This window comes from Xenopus laevis, chromosome 7S (genome assembly GCF_017654675.1).
Source record: "Xenopus laevis strain J_2021 chromosome 7S, Xenopus_laevis_v10.1, whole genome shotgun sequence".
Lineage (NCBI taxonomy): Eukaryota > Metazoa > Chordata > Amphibia > Anura > Pipidae > Xenopus > Xenopus laevis.
The window spans coordinates 99,636,360-99,653,608 of NC_054384.1; the positions used below are offsets into that span (position 1 = coordinate 99,636,360).

The following is a 17,249-nucleotide window of genomic DNA, read 5'->3' on the forward strand; positions in this document are numbered from 1 at the left end:
ATAATTTTTATTTGATGTTTTGAAGGTTTCCCAGGCTTGTGTAGTGATTCTACGTATTCCTCCATTGAAATTTGAATTTGGCGCCGTATGCAAATTAACCATCGCTAGCGTAACTTCGCTTCGCTTAGCGAATCAACGCTAGCGCAACTTCGCAACCTTACGCTACCCCTGAGCGCAACTTCGGATTTTAGTGAATTTGCGAATCGCTGGCGAAACTACGCCTGGCGAAGTGCGGCGAAGTTACGCCTGGCGCAACTACGAATCTTAGTGAATTTGCCGCTTAGTCTCAATAAAGGCATTTTAAAGGACAAGGAAAGTCTAAAATAGAATAAGGCTAGAAATGCTGTATTTTGTATACTAAATATAAACATGAACTTACTGCACCACAAGCCTAATCAAACAAATGATTTATGCTTTCAAAGTTGGCAACAGGGGGTCACCATCTTGTAACTTTGTTATACATCTTTGCAAGACTAAGACTGTGCACATGCTCAGTGTGGTCTGGGCTGCTTAGGGATCGTCATAAACAAAGCTGCTGGAGTTCTGCATGGCTGGGAAGTAAGGAGGGGGCTCCCCCTGCTGTTCATAAGTATGATTGTTTCCCTGCAGAGCAGTTAGGGAACATCTGACAATTCCGATCCACAGCAGTAAATGAAGGGAGAATTTCACTGCATACAGTCAGGTTTCTTATAAAAACGGTACACAGTTTTTAATTAAAGTATATTGGAGATAGGTTTCTTTTTCATTAAAGAAAGTAAAAATGGGATTTTATTTTTTTGCCTTTCCTTGTCCTTTAAGAAAATACATTCATGGATGGTGCTGTCTGTGATACAAAGACCACCATGAATGTGAACATGGTCTTAAAAGTTCCTGTAGGTAGGTAACAGAGTGTGTTTGTAAAAAAAGGTAGTGGTCAACACCAGCCTCTATTATCGGCCCTCCACCACGTAGGCCAGAAAAATCCGGCCCTCTGTACCTCAGAGGTAGATAAATATGCTAAATACATTAAGGCTCATTTAAAATTGTTGCACAGGGTGCAAAGTGCAATTTACAGCAGCAAATCACCATTTTTTTATCCATAGTGCAGCTTTTATTCCCCAGAATTCAAGGGAGAAAGCTTGCACATTTCAAGTTGCATCAGTGCACCAAACCTTTTAATGCAATCCCCGGAATGGAACCCCCAGAACTCCATTCAAGCTGGTGGTAATTCCAGAGTTCCCTAGCTTCATTCAGTCACAGCCGCCTGAACAGGTGCTTTGGTATTCCTCACAAATGCTTGTAAATACAAGGAGCATTTATTGGCACAAGTACCTTTTTTGTGCCCATTTTTATGCTTTTTCCAGCCTGTCATACCTATCCTCCATTTTCCTCCAGGCCTTGAGGAAAACATACTATCGCTTGTGAGGCATTTTTAATTTATAACATTGTCACACAATCTATTTCCTCTCAAATATTAAAGGGCATGTAAAGGCAAAAAAAATAAAATCCCATTTTTACTTTCTTTAATGAAAAAGAAACCGATCTCCAATATACTTGAATTAAAATTTTTTTTTATAAGAAACCTGACTATGCAGTGAAATTCTCCCTTCATTTACTGCTGTGGATAGGAATTGTCAGACAGTCCCTAACTGCTGAGCAGGGAAACAATCATACTTATGAACAGCAGGGGGAGCCCCCGCCTTACTTCCCAGCCATGCAGAACTCAAGCAGCTTTGTTTGTTTCCCTGTAGAGCAGTCGGCGAATGTGCAGAGATTTGTATTGGATTTTATTTTTGCCTTTACATCGTCTTTACTGTTTCCAACTCCAGCTGCAGGGACAAAGATCATGGAGCCAGATTTAAACAGATAAACTGGGATTCTATTTGGAGGATTATTTTGCTGCAGCCAATGGTTTTGCAGAGTTGGAGAAAGTTTGTATTAAACAATACAAAAACTATAAAATCCACATTAGATTACATGACAACACAGGACCCAGTGGAGTCTGTATATTCTGATTATTAATCAGTCTTGTTGTATTGGCTTCTGGCAGATATTATTTGACTTGTGCTGTTTTTATAATTTGACAATCCCTAAAATGGAAATACCCAAGGATTGACTATTTATATGCTAATTCCAAGCCTACTTATGTGAGTGAAATCTCTTTTAAACTTATTTAGTAAAGGTTTTTTTTACACGATTTTGAGCACATCTTTTTAGAAACTAATGGATGCCAACAGCGCCTAGAAACAAGGGGCAACAATCCTTATACTACGCAAGCAATACTTATAAACGTCTGTAAGTATAAAAATCTGGAAACACAGACGGCGTCATTTAAATGTGTTCTGGTTAAAGGGCAAATTAATCCCACAGGTGAAGGAAAGCAGACACTTGCACCCATTGTTAATGAACTCTACGATCACTGCGGGTGTAATAATGAAGAAATACTATACTATATATTACCCTATCTTTGTCTACCCGGAGCTTACAGCGCTGGTTTACTCTACACAAATTTCATTGAGCATGTGCACAGTCTTGGTCTTGCAAAGATGTGTAACAAAGTTACAAGATGGTGTCCCCCTTTAGCCAACTTTGAAAGCATAAATTATTTGTTTGATTAGGCTTGTGGTGCAGTAAGTTCATGTTTATGTTTAGTATACAAAATACAGCATTTCTAGCCTTGTACTATTACAGAGTGGTGCCTGCCTGCTATTCAAATTTCTATTTTAGACTTTACTTTCCCTTTAATGATAATTAACTATATGGGGCTGTGCTCCCCTATTTATTTTAGCCACGGTGAGAAGCAGACACCATATTAATGATTTGAGGCACTCATCATGTTTCAGGTCCAAGTATGGGACCGGTTATCCAGAATGCTTGAGACTAGGGGTTTTCCAGATAATAGATCTTTCTGTAATTTAGAACACCATACTTTGATTCTATTAAAAACCATTTAAACATTAAAGTAAACCCAACAGGATTGTTTGCCTCCAATAAGGATTAAGTATATCTTGGTTGGGATCAAGTACAAGCTACTGTTTTATTATTACAGAGAAAAAAGAAATCATTTTGAAAAATTCAGAACTTTCTGGATAACAGGTTTCTGTCTGACCTGTCTAACGTTTACTATAGATTCACTGCTGCCTGTTGTGGCTTACTATACATCCTTTATGCACCCGAATGTTTTAAATGAATTAACACATTTAGTGTTCAAAGTTTAATCCACAATAAATGAAAAAAAAATAAAAAAAAAGCAGTTCTACAAAACTTATTTACAAAAGTACCATTCAAATTTATACAATATAAAAAAGCATGAAGTTATAAAAGTATAAAAGTTAAAAAAAAAAAAACACACTTGCACACAGAAAGAACCCCTTGCAGAAGAATTGCTTTTGCTTTATTGAGGACTAAGGGGGTTATTTATCAAAATCCGAATTAATCTTATTATTTTCTGAAATATAATCCGTCCAAATCCGCACGGGTTATTTCCCTTTATTTGATACATAAGGGGACATAACCCGTGCGGATTTGGACGGATTATACATTTTCCCGAAAATTTCCTGTTAGTGAAAAAACTGAAAAAACAAAAAAAAATACGCCCGTAAATTAAAATCGTATGAATTTTTAGGATTTTCCACTTGAACAAATTTGGGGATTTTTGCCCAAAAACCAAGAAAGAAACCCAGCGCAGATCAGGATATCTTCGGGACTGCTCCCATTGACTTATATGCAACCTCTGCAGGTCTGAGATGCCAGATTTTTTGATTCTGACTTTTTCCCATCCTTGGGGTATAATAAATTCAGAAACATTTGTTTTGTTTTTTTGCTAAAAAAAAAAAAATCAGGATTTATAGTAAAAAAAACCTTGAGTTTTTTTGCATTGACTTTAATAAATAACCCCTTTAAAGCCAAGACCAAAATCATGCTGGATTACATTGATATGAGGTTTATAATTGTCTTAATGACATGATTAAAGGATAAGTAAACCTTTAAAATAAGTGAATGTAAAATTGATGAGGGAGCTATTCTAAGTACTTTTGTAATTTACATTCATTATTTATTTTCTTTTTATTCCAATATATTAAGGGATAAATGTACTGTTAATATGAATGAATTGTTACAACAGCGCCACCTGCTGGTCAGTTTCCCACCAGTCTGACCACCAAGTAGTCAAGGAAGTTGTCAGGAGAAAGAAGGAGGCTGCTCTGATGTTCTTCTGCTTAGGAAAGATGTGAGAAAGGTTTCTAATTCTTTTCCTAAGCAGAAGAACATCAGAGCAGCCTCTTTCTTGACAACTTGACTACTTGGTGGTCAGACTGGTCGGAAAATGACAAGCAGGTGGCGCTGTTGTAACAAAATTCATTCATATTAACAGTACATGTATCGCTTAATATCTTGTAATAAAAAGTGAATAAATAATGAATGTAAATTACAAAAGTGCTTAGAATAGCCCCCTCATCGATTTTACATTCACTTATTTTAAAGGTTCACTTATCCTTTAAGTACCCATAAACCGTTCTACAAAAAGAGTACATATTTACAAACAAGCATTTACATTCATACATTATAAAATAACTCACAAAATGTAGTTGAATAAAAACAAAGAAACAAACAAAAAAAATAAACATTTGCATATCTGTAGAAAAAATGGTTCAAAACACTTTAAAAATAGTCAACACGCAGCTGGGAATTCAATCAGAAGTTATCAGTGCACAGTACAGTGAAAAGTTTTTTAATTATTGGGGATACCTACAATTTAAGGGGTTGTTCATATTTGAGTTAACTGTTAGTATGATGAAAAGAGTGATATTCTGAGACAATTTGCAGTTTGTTTTCATTTTTTATTTAGTTATTTAGCTTTTTTTATTCAGCAGCTCTCCAGTTTGCAATTTTCAGCAATCTGGTTGCTAAAGTCTAAATTCCCCTAGCAACCATGCATTTATTTGAATAAGACTGGAATATGAATAGGAGAGGCCTGAATAAGTAATATTAAGTAGCAATAACAATACTGTTGTAGCCTTGCAGAGATGGGGTCAGGGACCCCCATTTGAAATCTGGAAAGAGTCAGAAGACAAATACTATCTAAGAAATCAGAAGCTTAGAATTACTCACTGTTACATACTAAAAGTTAACTTAAAGGATAAGCAAACCTTTAAAATAAGTGAATGTAAAATTGACGAGGGTCCTATTCTAAGCACTTTTGTAATTTACATTCATTATTTATTTATTTTTTATTACAAGATATTAAGGGATACATGTGCTGTTAATATGAATGAACATCGCCACCTGCTTGTCATTTTCCGACCAGTCTGACCACCAAGTAGTCAAGTTGTCAAGAAAGAGGCTGCTCTGATGTTCTTCTGCTTAGGAAAAGAATTAGAAACCTTTCTCATGTCTTTCCTAAGCAGAAGAACATCAGAGCAGCCTCTTTCTTTCTCCTGACAACTTCCTTGACTACTTGGTGGTCAGACTGGTGGGAAACTGACCAGCAGGTGGTGATGTTGTAACAAAATTCATTCATATTAACAGTACATTTATCCCTTAATATCTTGAAATAAAAAGAAAATAAATAATGAATGTAAATTACAAAAGTGCTTAGAATAGCTCCCTCATCAATTTTACATTCACTTGTTTTAAAGGTTTACTTATCCTTTAAATGTGAACCACCACTTTAAGGCACAGTGCTCCAAATCATGTTGTTTTTCTGTTTAAGCTACAGTTAAAATCAAGCTGGCATGTTTTTGTTTGCTTGAATAAATGGCGCTGGAGTAAATGTTGTAATGAATTCCCAAGTATTGCAGGCAGTGCTCAATAAATACTGGATTGGCTGAATACTTAAAAATACAACTTACATGGGTATTCTGAAGGATTAAAAGGTAGTGCTAGAACTGTAAATAAAATCTAGATAACAAGACAATCTAGTTTTGTGTGTGACCTAGTGAATACCTGGTTTAAAACAGAGGCAGTACAAAGAACCTATTAGTAGTATTAAGCTTAGTGTAGGGGGAATATATTTGTTGGCACAAATATATATAGTGAAGATATAGTGAAGATATAGTGGACCTATCAGGAATTCTGTCCAGGGTTTTATTTGAAATAAAGTCAGGAGCTCTTTAACTGGAGTATCTGCTGCCGCTAGGGAGGGGAGTGGGAATTAACACTAAATATCTTTAAAGGGATACTGTCATGGGAAAAAGAAAATTTTCAAAATGAATCAGTTAATAGTGCTGCTCCAGCAGAATTCTGCAATGAAATCCATTTCTCAAAAGAGCAAACAGATTTTTTTATATTCAATTTTGAAATCTGACATGGGGCTAGACATATTGTCAATTTCCCAGCTGTCCCAAGTCATGTGACTTTTGCTCTGATAAACTTCAATCACTCTTAACTGCTGTACTGCAAGTTGGAGTGATATCACCCCCTCCCTTTTCCCCCGCAGCAGCCAAACAAAAGAACAATGGGAAGGTAACCAGATAACAGCTCCCTAACACAAGATAACAGCTGCCTCTAAGATCTAAGAACAGCACTCAATAGTAAAAACCCATGTCCCACTGAGACACATTCAGTTACATTGAGAAGGAAAAACAGCAGCCTGCCAGAAAGCATTTCTCTCCTAAAGTGCAGGCACAAGTCACATGACTGGGGGCAGCTGGAAAATTGACAAAATGTCTAGCCTCATGTCAGATTTCAAAATTGAATATAAAAAAATTTGTTTGCTCTTTTGAGAAATGGATTTCAGTGCAGAATTCTGCTGGAGTAGCATTATTAACTGATGGGTTTTGAAAAAAAACAAAAAAAAACATGTTTTCCGATGACAGGATCCCTTTGATAAATCTGTTTACAGTATATTATCAAACAGTTTAAAATGGACTGTAAACAATAATTTTCCTGGTTTTATCCATGTATTTATTTGTCCTTGATGTGTCAAACATAGCCCATCATAGAGGGCTTATATGTTTTGTCATTTCCTATTTAATAACATAATTATTCTTCTATTGATTAATTATATTGTGCTCAGAATAGGTAATAAGAAGCAGAAATTTTGGACAGGTGCAGCATAGCACCCAATGAGAGGTCTGCTTTTGAACAGGTGACCAATAAATGCTAGCACTATAATGATAATAATAATAATGTAAGCAATGAGCAGAACCCATGTACTTTAATACATTTTCCTATAGAAAGTGGTATGGGGGCAAATTCACTAAAGGACGAATCGCCTAACGCTAGCGTTAATTCCCTAGAGTAGCGCATTTTCATTAATTCGCCGATTCACTGACGGACGCTGGCGTAAATTCGCTAGTGTTACTTCGCACCCTTACGGCTGGTGAATTTACGCAACGGACTTAACTACGCAAATTCAGACGCACGCATTTTTCTGAACGCTACCTTTTACGCCAGACTTCCTTCGCCACCTCAGACCAGGCAAAGTGCAATAGAGTAGATAGGGATTGCTTTAAGTTAAAAAAATTTCTAAGTCCCAAAAAACGCTGGCGTTTTTTCTTTTTTTATGGGTGATAGGCTGAAAAAGGTCGAAAATCTTTTTGGGGCTCCCCTCCTTCCCCCCTACATTTCCTAACTCATGGCACTTTAACTATACAGTGGGCACATGTGTAGGGCAAAATAAAAATTTTATTTGCTGTTTTGAAGGTTTCCCAGGCTTGTGTAGTGACGCTACATATACCTCCATTGGAACTTCAAGTTGGCGCCGTATGCAAATTAATCATCGCTAGCGTAACTTCACTTTGCTTGGCGAATTAATGCTAGCGCAACTTCGCAACCTTACGCTTCCCCTGAGCGCAACTTCGGATTTTAGTGAATTTGCGTAGCGCTGGCAAAAATATGCCTGGTGAAGTGCGGCGAGGCGGACGCTGGCGCAACTACGAATCTTAGTGAATTTGCCCCTTAGTCTGTAATATTTTACCACTATACGGAAATGATTCAAGGTTACAAGGCAATTGTACCTAATGTTTGGTAAAAGTCAATACATTGTTATGAGGCCCTCTATACATCACATTTGCTGCTTTCAATGTTTCCTTCTTCGATGCTCTGAAGCTGGACTTTCTGCTTTTGAATAACACTGATTCTGTTTCTGTTCGTGCCAGAATTTCCTGGCGCAGCTTGAACAGCAGATGGAAAACTCAAAACGTCTTCTCCAAATAAACTGATTTTGGCATCTATTTCAATTGCTTTGGCCAAGCTGAATGCATACGATTCCAGGGATGCATTGGGTGAAATAGGTTGGTTGGCAATTGTTTTGGCATCTGGGGGGGGGAGGTATAATTATAAAATTATATACATTATACAAAACAATGTTTAAAAGAAACGTAATGTAAAAGAAATTTCGGGCAGGGCCCTCTTTACCTCTTTTATTAGTTATTGGTTGTTTTAATAGCTAAATCTGTATGTTTAATGTTTACACCTATTTATTGCACAACTCTGCTAAATATGTTGACACTTTATACATACATTAGTACATAAATTATACTAATATACAAATATATGATCCCAACTCAGATATAATTAACCCTTAGGGGCAGATGTATTAAGGGTCGAAATATCGAGGGTTAATTAACCCTCGATATTCGACTGGGGAATGAAAATCCCCAAAAATCCTTCGAATATCTAAGTCGAAGGATTTTGCGCAAATACTTCGATCGAATGATTTGAAGGATTTAAATCCAACGATCGAAGGATTATTCTTCGACCAAAAAAAGTTAGCCAAGCCTATGGGGACCTTCCCCATAGGCTAACATTGACTTCGGTAGCTTTTAGGTGGCAAACTAGGGGGTCGAAGTTTTTTCTTAAAGAGACAGTACTTCGACTATTGAATGGTCGAATAGTCGAGCGATTTTTAGCTCGAATCGTGCGATTCGAAGTCGTATTCGAAGGTCGAAGTAGCCCATTCGATGATCGAAGTAGCCAAAAAAACACTTCGAAATTCAAAGTATTTTTTCTTCTATTCCTTCACTCGAACTTAATGAATGGGACCCTTAATGTAGGAAAAACAATTATAGTTGGTTTAATCAAGAAGACTTTAAGGTAAGGAGATCCAAATTACAGTAAGCCCTTAGCCAGAAAATCCAAGGTCCTGAACATTCTGGATAGCAGATTCCATTCTTCTATCAAACTAATACTAAGAATACTACTAATACTAATTATATTTATACTGCTCAAACTAATACTATGAATATTAATACTAATTATATTTATAATATAACTATTAAAATAATACCACTTATACTAATACTACTAACACTAGTACTACTAATAATACTAATACAAATACTAGTAAAACTACTTATACATAGAGCCGTTTACTTTGTGTGCCTGATTGATCTCATTTGGAGCAGTAGACAGCTCTTTGACCAACTTCCTTTTCAAAGAGAAGGAAGGCTCATTATACTAAAAGGAGTTCCATCTAGATCAGTGATCCCTAACTAGTGAGCAACATGTCGCTCTCCGACCCCTTGGATGTTGCTCCCAGTGGCATCCAAGCAGGTGCTTATTTTTGAATTCTTGCCAAAGAGAGCCCCCTGTTGACTGCAAGTCCACATAGGAGCTGCCAATACCCAATCACAGCCTTTATTTGGCACCCCAGGGACTTTTTACATGCTTATGTTGCTCTCCAACATTATTTTAAACTTGAGTGTGGCTCACGGGTAAAAAAGGTTGGGGACCCCTGATCTAGATAGAGGAAGTCTTTATCTTTACACTAGATAGTGGAAGTTACTTATTCCAGCTTCGGCCTTAGTAAAGATGGCAGGCTCAGTGTAGGGAGAGATATAGGTCATTTTGGGGACTGTATTTTTAGGGACTTAAAATGTTAAAGGCTTACTTTATCCTTTAAAAAAAAGCTAGAAGAACAATTTCTCATCTATCAGAAAATGTAATATTTACCATTTTTTTGCTCCACCTCATCTTCAAATGTCACTGAACTTTTTCGTCGAGAATAAATTAGTCTAGGATGTGGTGTTGCATCTGAGCTGGTATCATCAAGCAGCATGACATCAGTACCTAAAAATACATTTATAGGATAAAAAAAAACTTTTACTTAACAATTTAAATATATAGATCTTAAGTTGGATTCCCAAGACTAGAATCTGTCACAGGCTGTGAATATCCCCTTAAAAGGTATCTGTTGATTTGGCCAATTTAGAGATCTGTGTATGGCAGAGAATAAAATACACCACCTTTTTGCAAACAGAAAGGATGGTCCCCTTGGAGGTGAAGGAAAGTAATTTTAACTTAAAGGTTAAATTGGTTTATTTACTTACCTGACACCCGGGCTGGTGCTCTCGTCAGTAGAAAATTGCCCCGACCCAGGGTTCTGACACAGAGCAATCGTCTTCTTCACTTCTTCGTTCATCATATTTCCTAGGGCAGACGCATGCGCAGCAGAATGACATAGCTGGCTTTTTCGTTTAAGTTCAGCTCTTCACTCCACTGCGCAGCCGTGCTAATAAGGAAGAGCAGCAAGAGGATTGCTACGTGGTGCTCACTGGAAGAATCCTGGGCCGGTGCAGTTTTCTGCTAATAGGAGCACCGCCCTGGAGTGTCAGGTAAGTAAATACAATCACTTGTGGGTAGGGTTGCCACCCGGCCGGTATTTTACCGGCCTGGCCGGTAAAACACCCGCCAAGGCCGGTATTACAAATTTACCGGCAATGTAGCTGCCGGTAAATTTGTAATATCCCTAACTAAAGCCCTTGGCACAGCCCAATCTGCTCAAAACATACCTTTTTTTCGCCACCTGGCCAATCGCACACTGCGGCCCCGCCCCCTTGTCATCATGTCCGCCCCTTTTGAGGTCACACACCGCCCCCTTTCCCGTCAAGCCCCGTCCTTTACCTCCCCCCAGCACCGGCCGGGGGAAATTTTATTGAAAGGTGGCAACGCTACCGAGACAGACTCTACTTATTGCATGCTTTGGGGGGGGGGGGAAATAAAATAAAAACTTACCTGACTCAGCTGAACAGCTGAACCCAGTATTTGTAGTTGTGCTTTGATGTTCAGATTCTGTACCACGTGCCATAAGAGCAGTGAGATGAGGTGATAATCCAAGATCTAGGGGGCAACATATGAGAATACATTGACAATTCTGGGAAATTGACAATATGTCTAGCCCCATGTCAGATTTCAAAATTGAATATAAAAAAATCTGTTTGCTCTTTTGAGAAATAGATTTCGGTGCAGAATTCTGCTGGAGCAGCGCTATTAACTGATGCATCTTGGAAAAAATTTTTTTCCCATGACAGTATCCCTTTAAAGAAGGATGACAAAAAAGACCAAAACATGAAACAGTAGAGAAGGGAAATTAATTAGCACAAAAACGCATCAGAAGGGAAAAGCAGACTTAAAACTGTAGCGAATGAGGAGGGTTGGTAGAAAAAGTACACAGACACTAAACTGAGCCAACAAGTAGCCGGTTTCATCAAATATATATACATTATATGCATACCTCCCTCTTATTTATGTAAGCAGATGAATACATTATTGAGTTACTTGCGGAGCTTTAAAAGTAAACAGACACAGCTTGCAAAGGAGGTTTGGCAACCTTGCAAGCTGTGGTTGGTCTTCCCTCTCTAAGTAGTCAGACAGCAATGACTTAGAGGAAAACCACATAGAAACAGAGAGAACATATGAACTGCAGATGGGTCTCTTAACAATGCCAGGCACAATTGGTAACCCCCGAGTCATTTTGCAACACACACACACACATATATATATAAGCTTAACCCATATGCACAGTCATATGAAAATGTTTGGGAACCCCTCTTTAATTCTTTGGAGTTTTGTCTATCATTAGCTGAGCAACTTCCTTTTAATATATAACATGCCTTATGGAAACAGTAGTATTTCAGCAGTGACAAAGTTTATTGGATTAACAGAAAATATGCATCATAACAAAATTACAGATGCATAAATTTGGGCACCCCAACAGAGAGATTACATCAATACTTAGTTAAGCCTCCTTTTTCAAATGTAACAGCATCTAGATGACCTCCTATAGACTTTGATGAGTGTCTGGATTCTGGATCGCGGTATTTTTGACCATTCGTCCATACAAAATATCTCCAGTTCAGTTAAATTTGATGGCTGCCGAGCATGGACAGCCTCCTTCAAATCATCCCATAGACTTTCCATGATGTTCAAGTCGGGGGACTGTGATGGCCATTCCAGAATATTGTACTTCTCCCTCTGCATAAATGTCTTTGTAGGTTTCTTATTGTGTTTAGGGTCATTGTCTTATTGGAATATCCAACCCCTGCGTAACTTCAACTTTGTGACTGATGCTTGAACATTATCCTGAAGAATTTGTTGATATTGGGTTGAATTCATCCGACCCTTGACTTTAACAAGGGCCCCAGTCCCTGAACTAGCCACACAGCCCCACAGCATGATGGAACCTCCACCAAGTAGGTAGCAGGTGTTTTTCTTGGAATGTGATGTTCTTCTTCCGCCATGCAAAGCGCTTTTTGTTATGACCAAATAACTCAAAAGTCCAAAGTACTTTGTTCCAAAATGACAGTGGCTTGTCTAAATGAGCTTTTGCATACAACAAGCGACTGTGTTTGTGGTGTGAGTGCAGAAAGAGCTTCTTTCTCATCCCCCTGCCATACACATGTTCTTTGTGCAAATTGCGCTGAATTGCATAACGATGTACAGATACACCATCTGCAGCAAGATGTTCTTGCAGGTCTTTGCAGTTGATCTTTGGGTTGTCTGTTACCATTCACAATCCTCTGCATATGCTGCTTCTTTATTTTTCTTGGCCTGCCAGACCTTGGTTTTGCAGCAACTGTGCCTGGGGCCTTCCATTTCCTGATTACATTCCTTACAGTTGGAACTGACAGTTTAAACCTCTGAGATGGCTTTTTGTAGCCTTCCCCTAAACCATGATACTGAACAATCTTTGTTTTCAGATCTTTTGAGAGTTGCTTTGAGGATCCCATGCTGTCACTCTTCAGAGGAGAGTCAAACAGAAGCACAACTTGCAATTGGTCACCTTAAATACCTTTTCTCATGATTGGACACACCTGCCTATGAAGTTCAAGGCTCAACAGGCTAATCCAACCAAATTGGTGTTGCCAGTAATCAGTATTGAGCAGTTACATGCATTCAAATTAGCGAAATTAAGGGGGTACCCACATTTTTGCACAGACAGTTTTTCACATTTGATTTGAATTCAAAAACTGAATACTGCTTCACTAAAATTTTTTGCCCAGAAAACACCCCAGTACTCAGATGTTCCCTGGTAAATAAAAGACATACCACTGTTGTCTTTTTTTTGTTAAAAGCCGAGTAGGGTTCCCAAACTTTTTCATATGACTGTATGTTAAGCCCATTTAACTTGAACATTTTATAAGAAATACAATCATATTGCAAACATTTGATATACCATGTGTTACCTGTTATTCTGTTTGAGATGCTGAACATTCTCGATGTTCTGTGTTGCTGATGAAATGGGTCTCTGTACCGGTTCCCAAAGCACATGCCAAGAAGTTCCCTTCGTACGGTTTTGTTCCACAGTCCATAAATCAATGGATGGCAAATTGCACTCGTAAAAGATAGCCATGTGGCTAAAGTCTCCATTACTGGAGAAACACTGTTTTTCCCCTTTAAGGCCTCGGTGCTTATAACAATCATATAAGGCCCCCAGGTAAGAACGAAAGCACCAATAACGACCATTATAGTTATTAATGCCTTGCATTGGTTAGCTGAATAAACAATACCAGAAAATGCATTTTTTCTGCTTCCTGACGAGGATGTGGATGTACTGGAATTTTTTCTCCCATTCTTTTGTGAAGCCTCCTGAACAATTATAACTGTCCCACAATGAATCTTCCGTGCTTTTATCCTTGCTACACGAAATATGAATCCATAGCAAATCATCATTACTATGAAAGGCAACAAAGCGCACCATATCTGCCAAAAAGCAGTGTATCCTGCCTCTTTGTGCCATGCTGCAACACACATCCACTTGAAGTGATCAAACTCTAAGGTGGACCATCCAAATAGAGGAGGAAGGCATCCTATAAGAGAATGAAGCCAAACATACACCAAGGCAAGTACTGCTCTGTTTCCAGTGATCTTCATAGGATACACCATAGGATAAAGAACTGCATAGTACCTTAAAAACAAACAAAAAAAAACAATAAATCTGAGCAGCAATCCAACTGATCTGATGGTGGGGATAAAAGAAGTAAAAAGTATTCTTTTACAGCTGTATTGTACTCTGGAAAAGAAATGATGTATCTGTTCCTGCCTTAACAGTTGACATACCAACATGGATAACTGCCTAAAATTACACTTTTAAAATATAATAAATAATACTATGTTTCTCTCACCAATTCCCTTAGGGGCCTTAGTGGAGGCAAATTTAAGCAATTTGTCCCCCTGAAATTGAACGGCAATATACGTGGGCAGGAAAGTGCCTGCATGTGCCAATGCCCTAACAGAAGCCATTTTATTATTATTATTATTATTATATTATTTATTTATCCCCTTATACACAAACATGGCTACCTTTAGCTGTCCCATTCGTTTTGGCTGGCAGTCTGAATGCTCAGAACTGCAGAAAGGGCATCTCTAGAAACAGCATGCACATGCAACATGGTACCCTGGCAGATGTTATTTTCAAACAAAACATATTCTCCGACAGGATCGCAGAACTACCAACCTGCCACACCTACCCAGATAGTTGTCCAATATGGCTGAAATAAGCCAAACACTCTGACTAAAACTGCAAATGTATGGCAAGCTTAAGGGGCCTGGCACACAGGGTGTAATATTTCCCAAAACCTGTACTGTTTACACACTTAGAAGTGGGCGCAGCATTGAAGTCAAGGCTACTACATGCTGGCAGACAAAACGACACATACTGCACTCTGTTATAGGGATACGGTCATGGGGAAAAAAAAAAAATTCAAAATGAATCAGTTAATAGTGCTGCTCCAGCAGAATTCTGCACTTAAATCCATTTCTTAAAAGAGCAAACAGATTTTTTTATATTCAATTTTGAAATCTGACATGGGGCTAGACATTTTGTCAATTTCCCAGCTGCCCCATATCATGTGACTTATGCCTGCACTTTAGGAGAGAAATGCTTTCTGGCAGGCTGCTGTTTTTCCTTCTCAATGTATCTGAATGTGTCTCAGTGGGACATGGGTTTTTACTATTGAGTGTTGTTCTTAGATCTACCAGGCAGCTGTTATCTTGTGTTAGGGAGCTGCTATCTGGTTACCTTCCCATTGTTCTTTTGTTTGGCTGCTGGATATCACTCCAACTTGCAGTACAGCAGTAAAGAGTGATTGAAGTTTATCAGAGCACAAGTCACATGACTTGGGGCAGCTGGGAAAATGACAATATGTCTAGCCCCATGTCAAATTTCAAAATTGAATATAAAAAAAAAATCTGTTTGCTCTTTTGAGAAATGGATTTCAGTGCAGAATTCTGCTGGAGCAGCACTATTAACTGATTCATTATGAAAAATGTTTTCTTCCCATGACAGTATCCCTTTAAACAAAATAAATAGGAAGGAAACTTAGCATGGTGGCAATAATGGAATAAAAATCTTCTATGTCTGAGAAAATTGTTACATAATAGGAAATAATTTAATATTATGTAAACTAAAACATATAATTTTCCTGTCTGTTGCCAATAATCCTTTAAATTTATCCAGTATATGTCAATTTGTTATAAAAAAAAAAAAAAAAAAACTTACCGGTCTATTGCTATAATGCCTAGGGTGAGCATGCTGGCGGAGCTAATGAGCATATAAAGTAGTGCAGAAAAGTTGCACCAAACCACTCCAAAAATCCATTCCCGCAGTATTGAGCTGACGACAACAAAAGGCAGAACAAGCATCGACAGAAGCAGGTTGGAAAGGGTTAAACTGAAGACAAACTTGTTGCTAAGCGATAGCAAGTAAGACCTTTTGTATAAGGTGACCACGATGACTAAATTCCCTAGGCAAATGAGAATGTCAATGATGATTATGGCTATAGATTCTGCCACTTTGGTTGGTCCATTGTCAGCCACGTTGCCGTCTTCCACGTTCGCTCCATCAGATGAGCTGATGTTCATGGTCAGTCACAAAGGAAACCTATCTGAAACATGCTAGGAATCTGAGAAGGAAGATACATATTAGAATATAAAAATAATATCACAAAAGGCACACGCCAACATAAGTCACGCAGTATGAATATAATCAGTAGCGTCACTAGAGGGGGGCGGGCCCTGGTGCGTGACGCGCAGCCGGGCCTCGCCCCCTCCGTTCGGCCGCATTTGACAGTGGTGGGTGAGCTGCCGGGTGTCCCTGAGGGGGTGCAGGCCCTGGCCCGCTCGCACCCCCTGCTCCCCCGGTAGTTCCGCCACTGAATATAATTATGGCGAGGTTTCTTTAAAATACAATAAACTGGGAAGATGGGGGGACAAGTCATTTTAATTCTGATGTGCAGGATTCTCATTGGAAGGGAAAGAAACTTTCTATAGAGCAGGGTTGTCAGGTCTAATTTTCAAAAACAGCCAAAGTCGGCTACAAAACCAGCCAAGAGGCACTTCAAAAGTAGCCCAAAATAACTCAATATGTGTAGGCTTTTCTACACAAGTCAGTCCCATTGCATGCTGGGTATTGTAGTCTTACATTCAACTTGGCAGATGGCAAATTGTTATACAAACACTACATTACCCAGCATGCCTTGAGAGATGCAGGCTTTTCAACCCCGCAGAGCCGAATAGCGAGTAGGTCGGGATCCTGCGGAGGATTTCAAACATCGCCCTCTAATCCACACGATTCAAATACACATTGCCCGCCATTTCTACTTTTCCTAACACGATCCACAGTTGCAAATCGCTACTTACACTTTCCACAAAGTTGTTCACGGCAAAATTCCTCCCCCCTGTGTCTTTCAAAAACTCCCGACGCCGCAAGTCTCATCACGCGAGAATAGCGTTACGACTACGCCTAATCGCAGTGACGCATAATTAGCTGCCATGTGAGAGCGACGAGTAAAGTAAAAACTTACATTTCCTTTGGCTTCTGCGATGTGGCGCTACCCTGTGGCTCCGCCCCCTTTTACGGCGCTGCCCGCCGGCTCCGCCCCCTTTTGCGTCACGACCCGCCCCACCACTGGCCGGTATTTTATTTTAAAAGGTGGCAACCCTAGTCATAGAGTAACTAGGAATTACATATTATATAAACTTCCTGCAGCCCATATGTTATACGGTATATAAGTCAGCAGCACGTATAATTGGTACAGGCTTCCGCCTCA

General features: G+C 38.8%; 1 protein-coding gene across 3 annotated transcripts; it reads right to left on the reverse strand.

Annotated features, from left to right (window-relative positions):
• Positions 1-7,862: 7,862 nt before the first annotated feature.
• On the reverse strand, positions 7,863-17,139 carry LOC108697265 (G-protein coupled receptor 161). 3 transcript variants are annotated; one of them, XM_041571619.1, is made up of 6 exons: positions 17,004-17,139; positions 15,701-16,103; positions 13,386-14,107; positions 10,936-11,040; positions 9,874-9,990; positions 7,863-8,237 (listed from the first exon to the last, which is right to left on the reverse strand). In XM_041571619.1, the coding sequence occupies exons 2-6, from the start codon at positions 16,060-16,062 to the stop codon at positions 7,978-7,980; spliced, it is 1,566 nt and encodes a 521-aa protein (XP_041427553.1). In that variant the 5' UTR covers positions 16,063-16,103; positions 17,004-17,139; the 3' UTR covers positions 7,863-7,977. The 3 variants fall into 3 exon arrangements, with proteins under 3 accessions (XP_041427553.1, XP_041427552.1, XP_041427554.1); XM_041571618.1 differs by lacking the exon at positions 17,004-17,139 and adding an exon at positions 16,840-16,997; XM_041571620.1 differs by lacking the exon at positions 17,004-17,139 and adding an exon at positions 16,667-16,819.
• Positions 17,140-17,249: the final 110 nt, after the last annotated feature.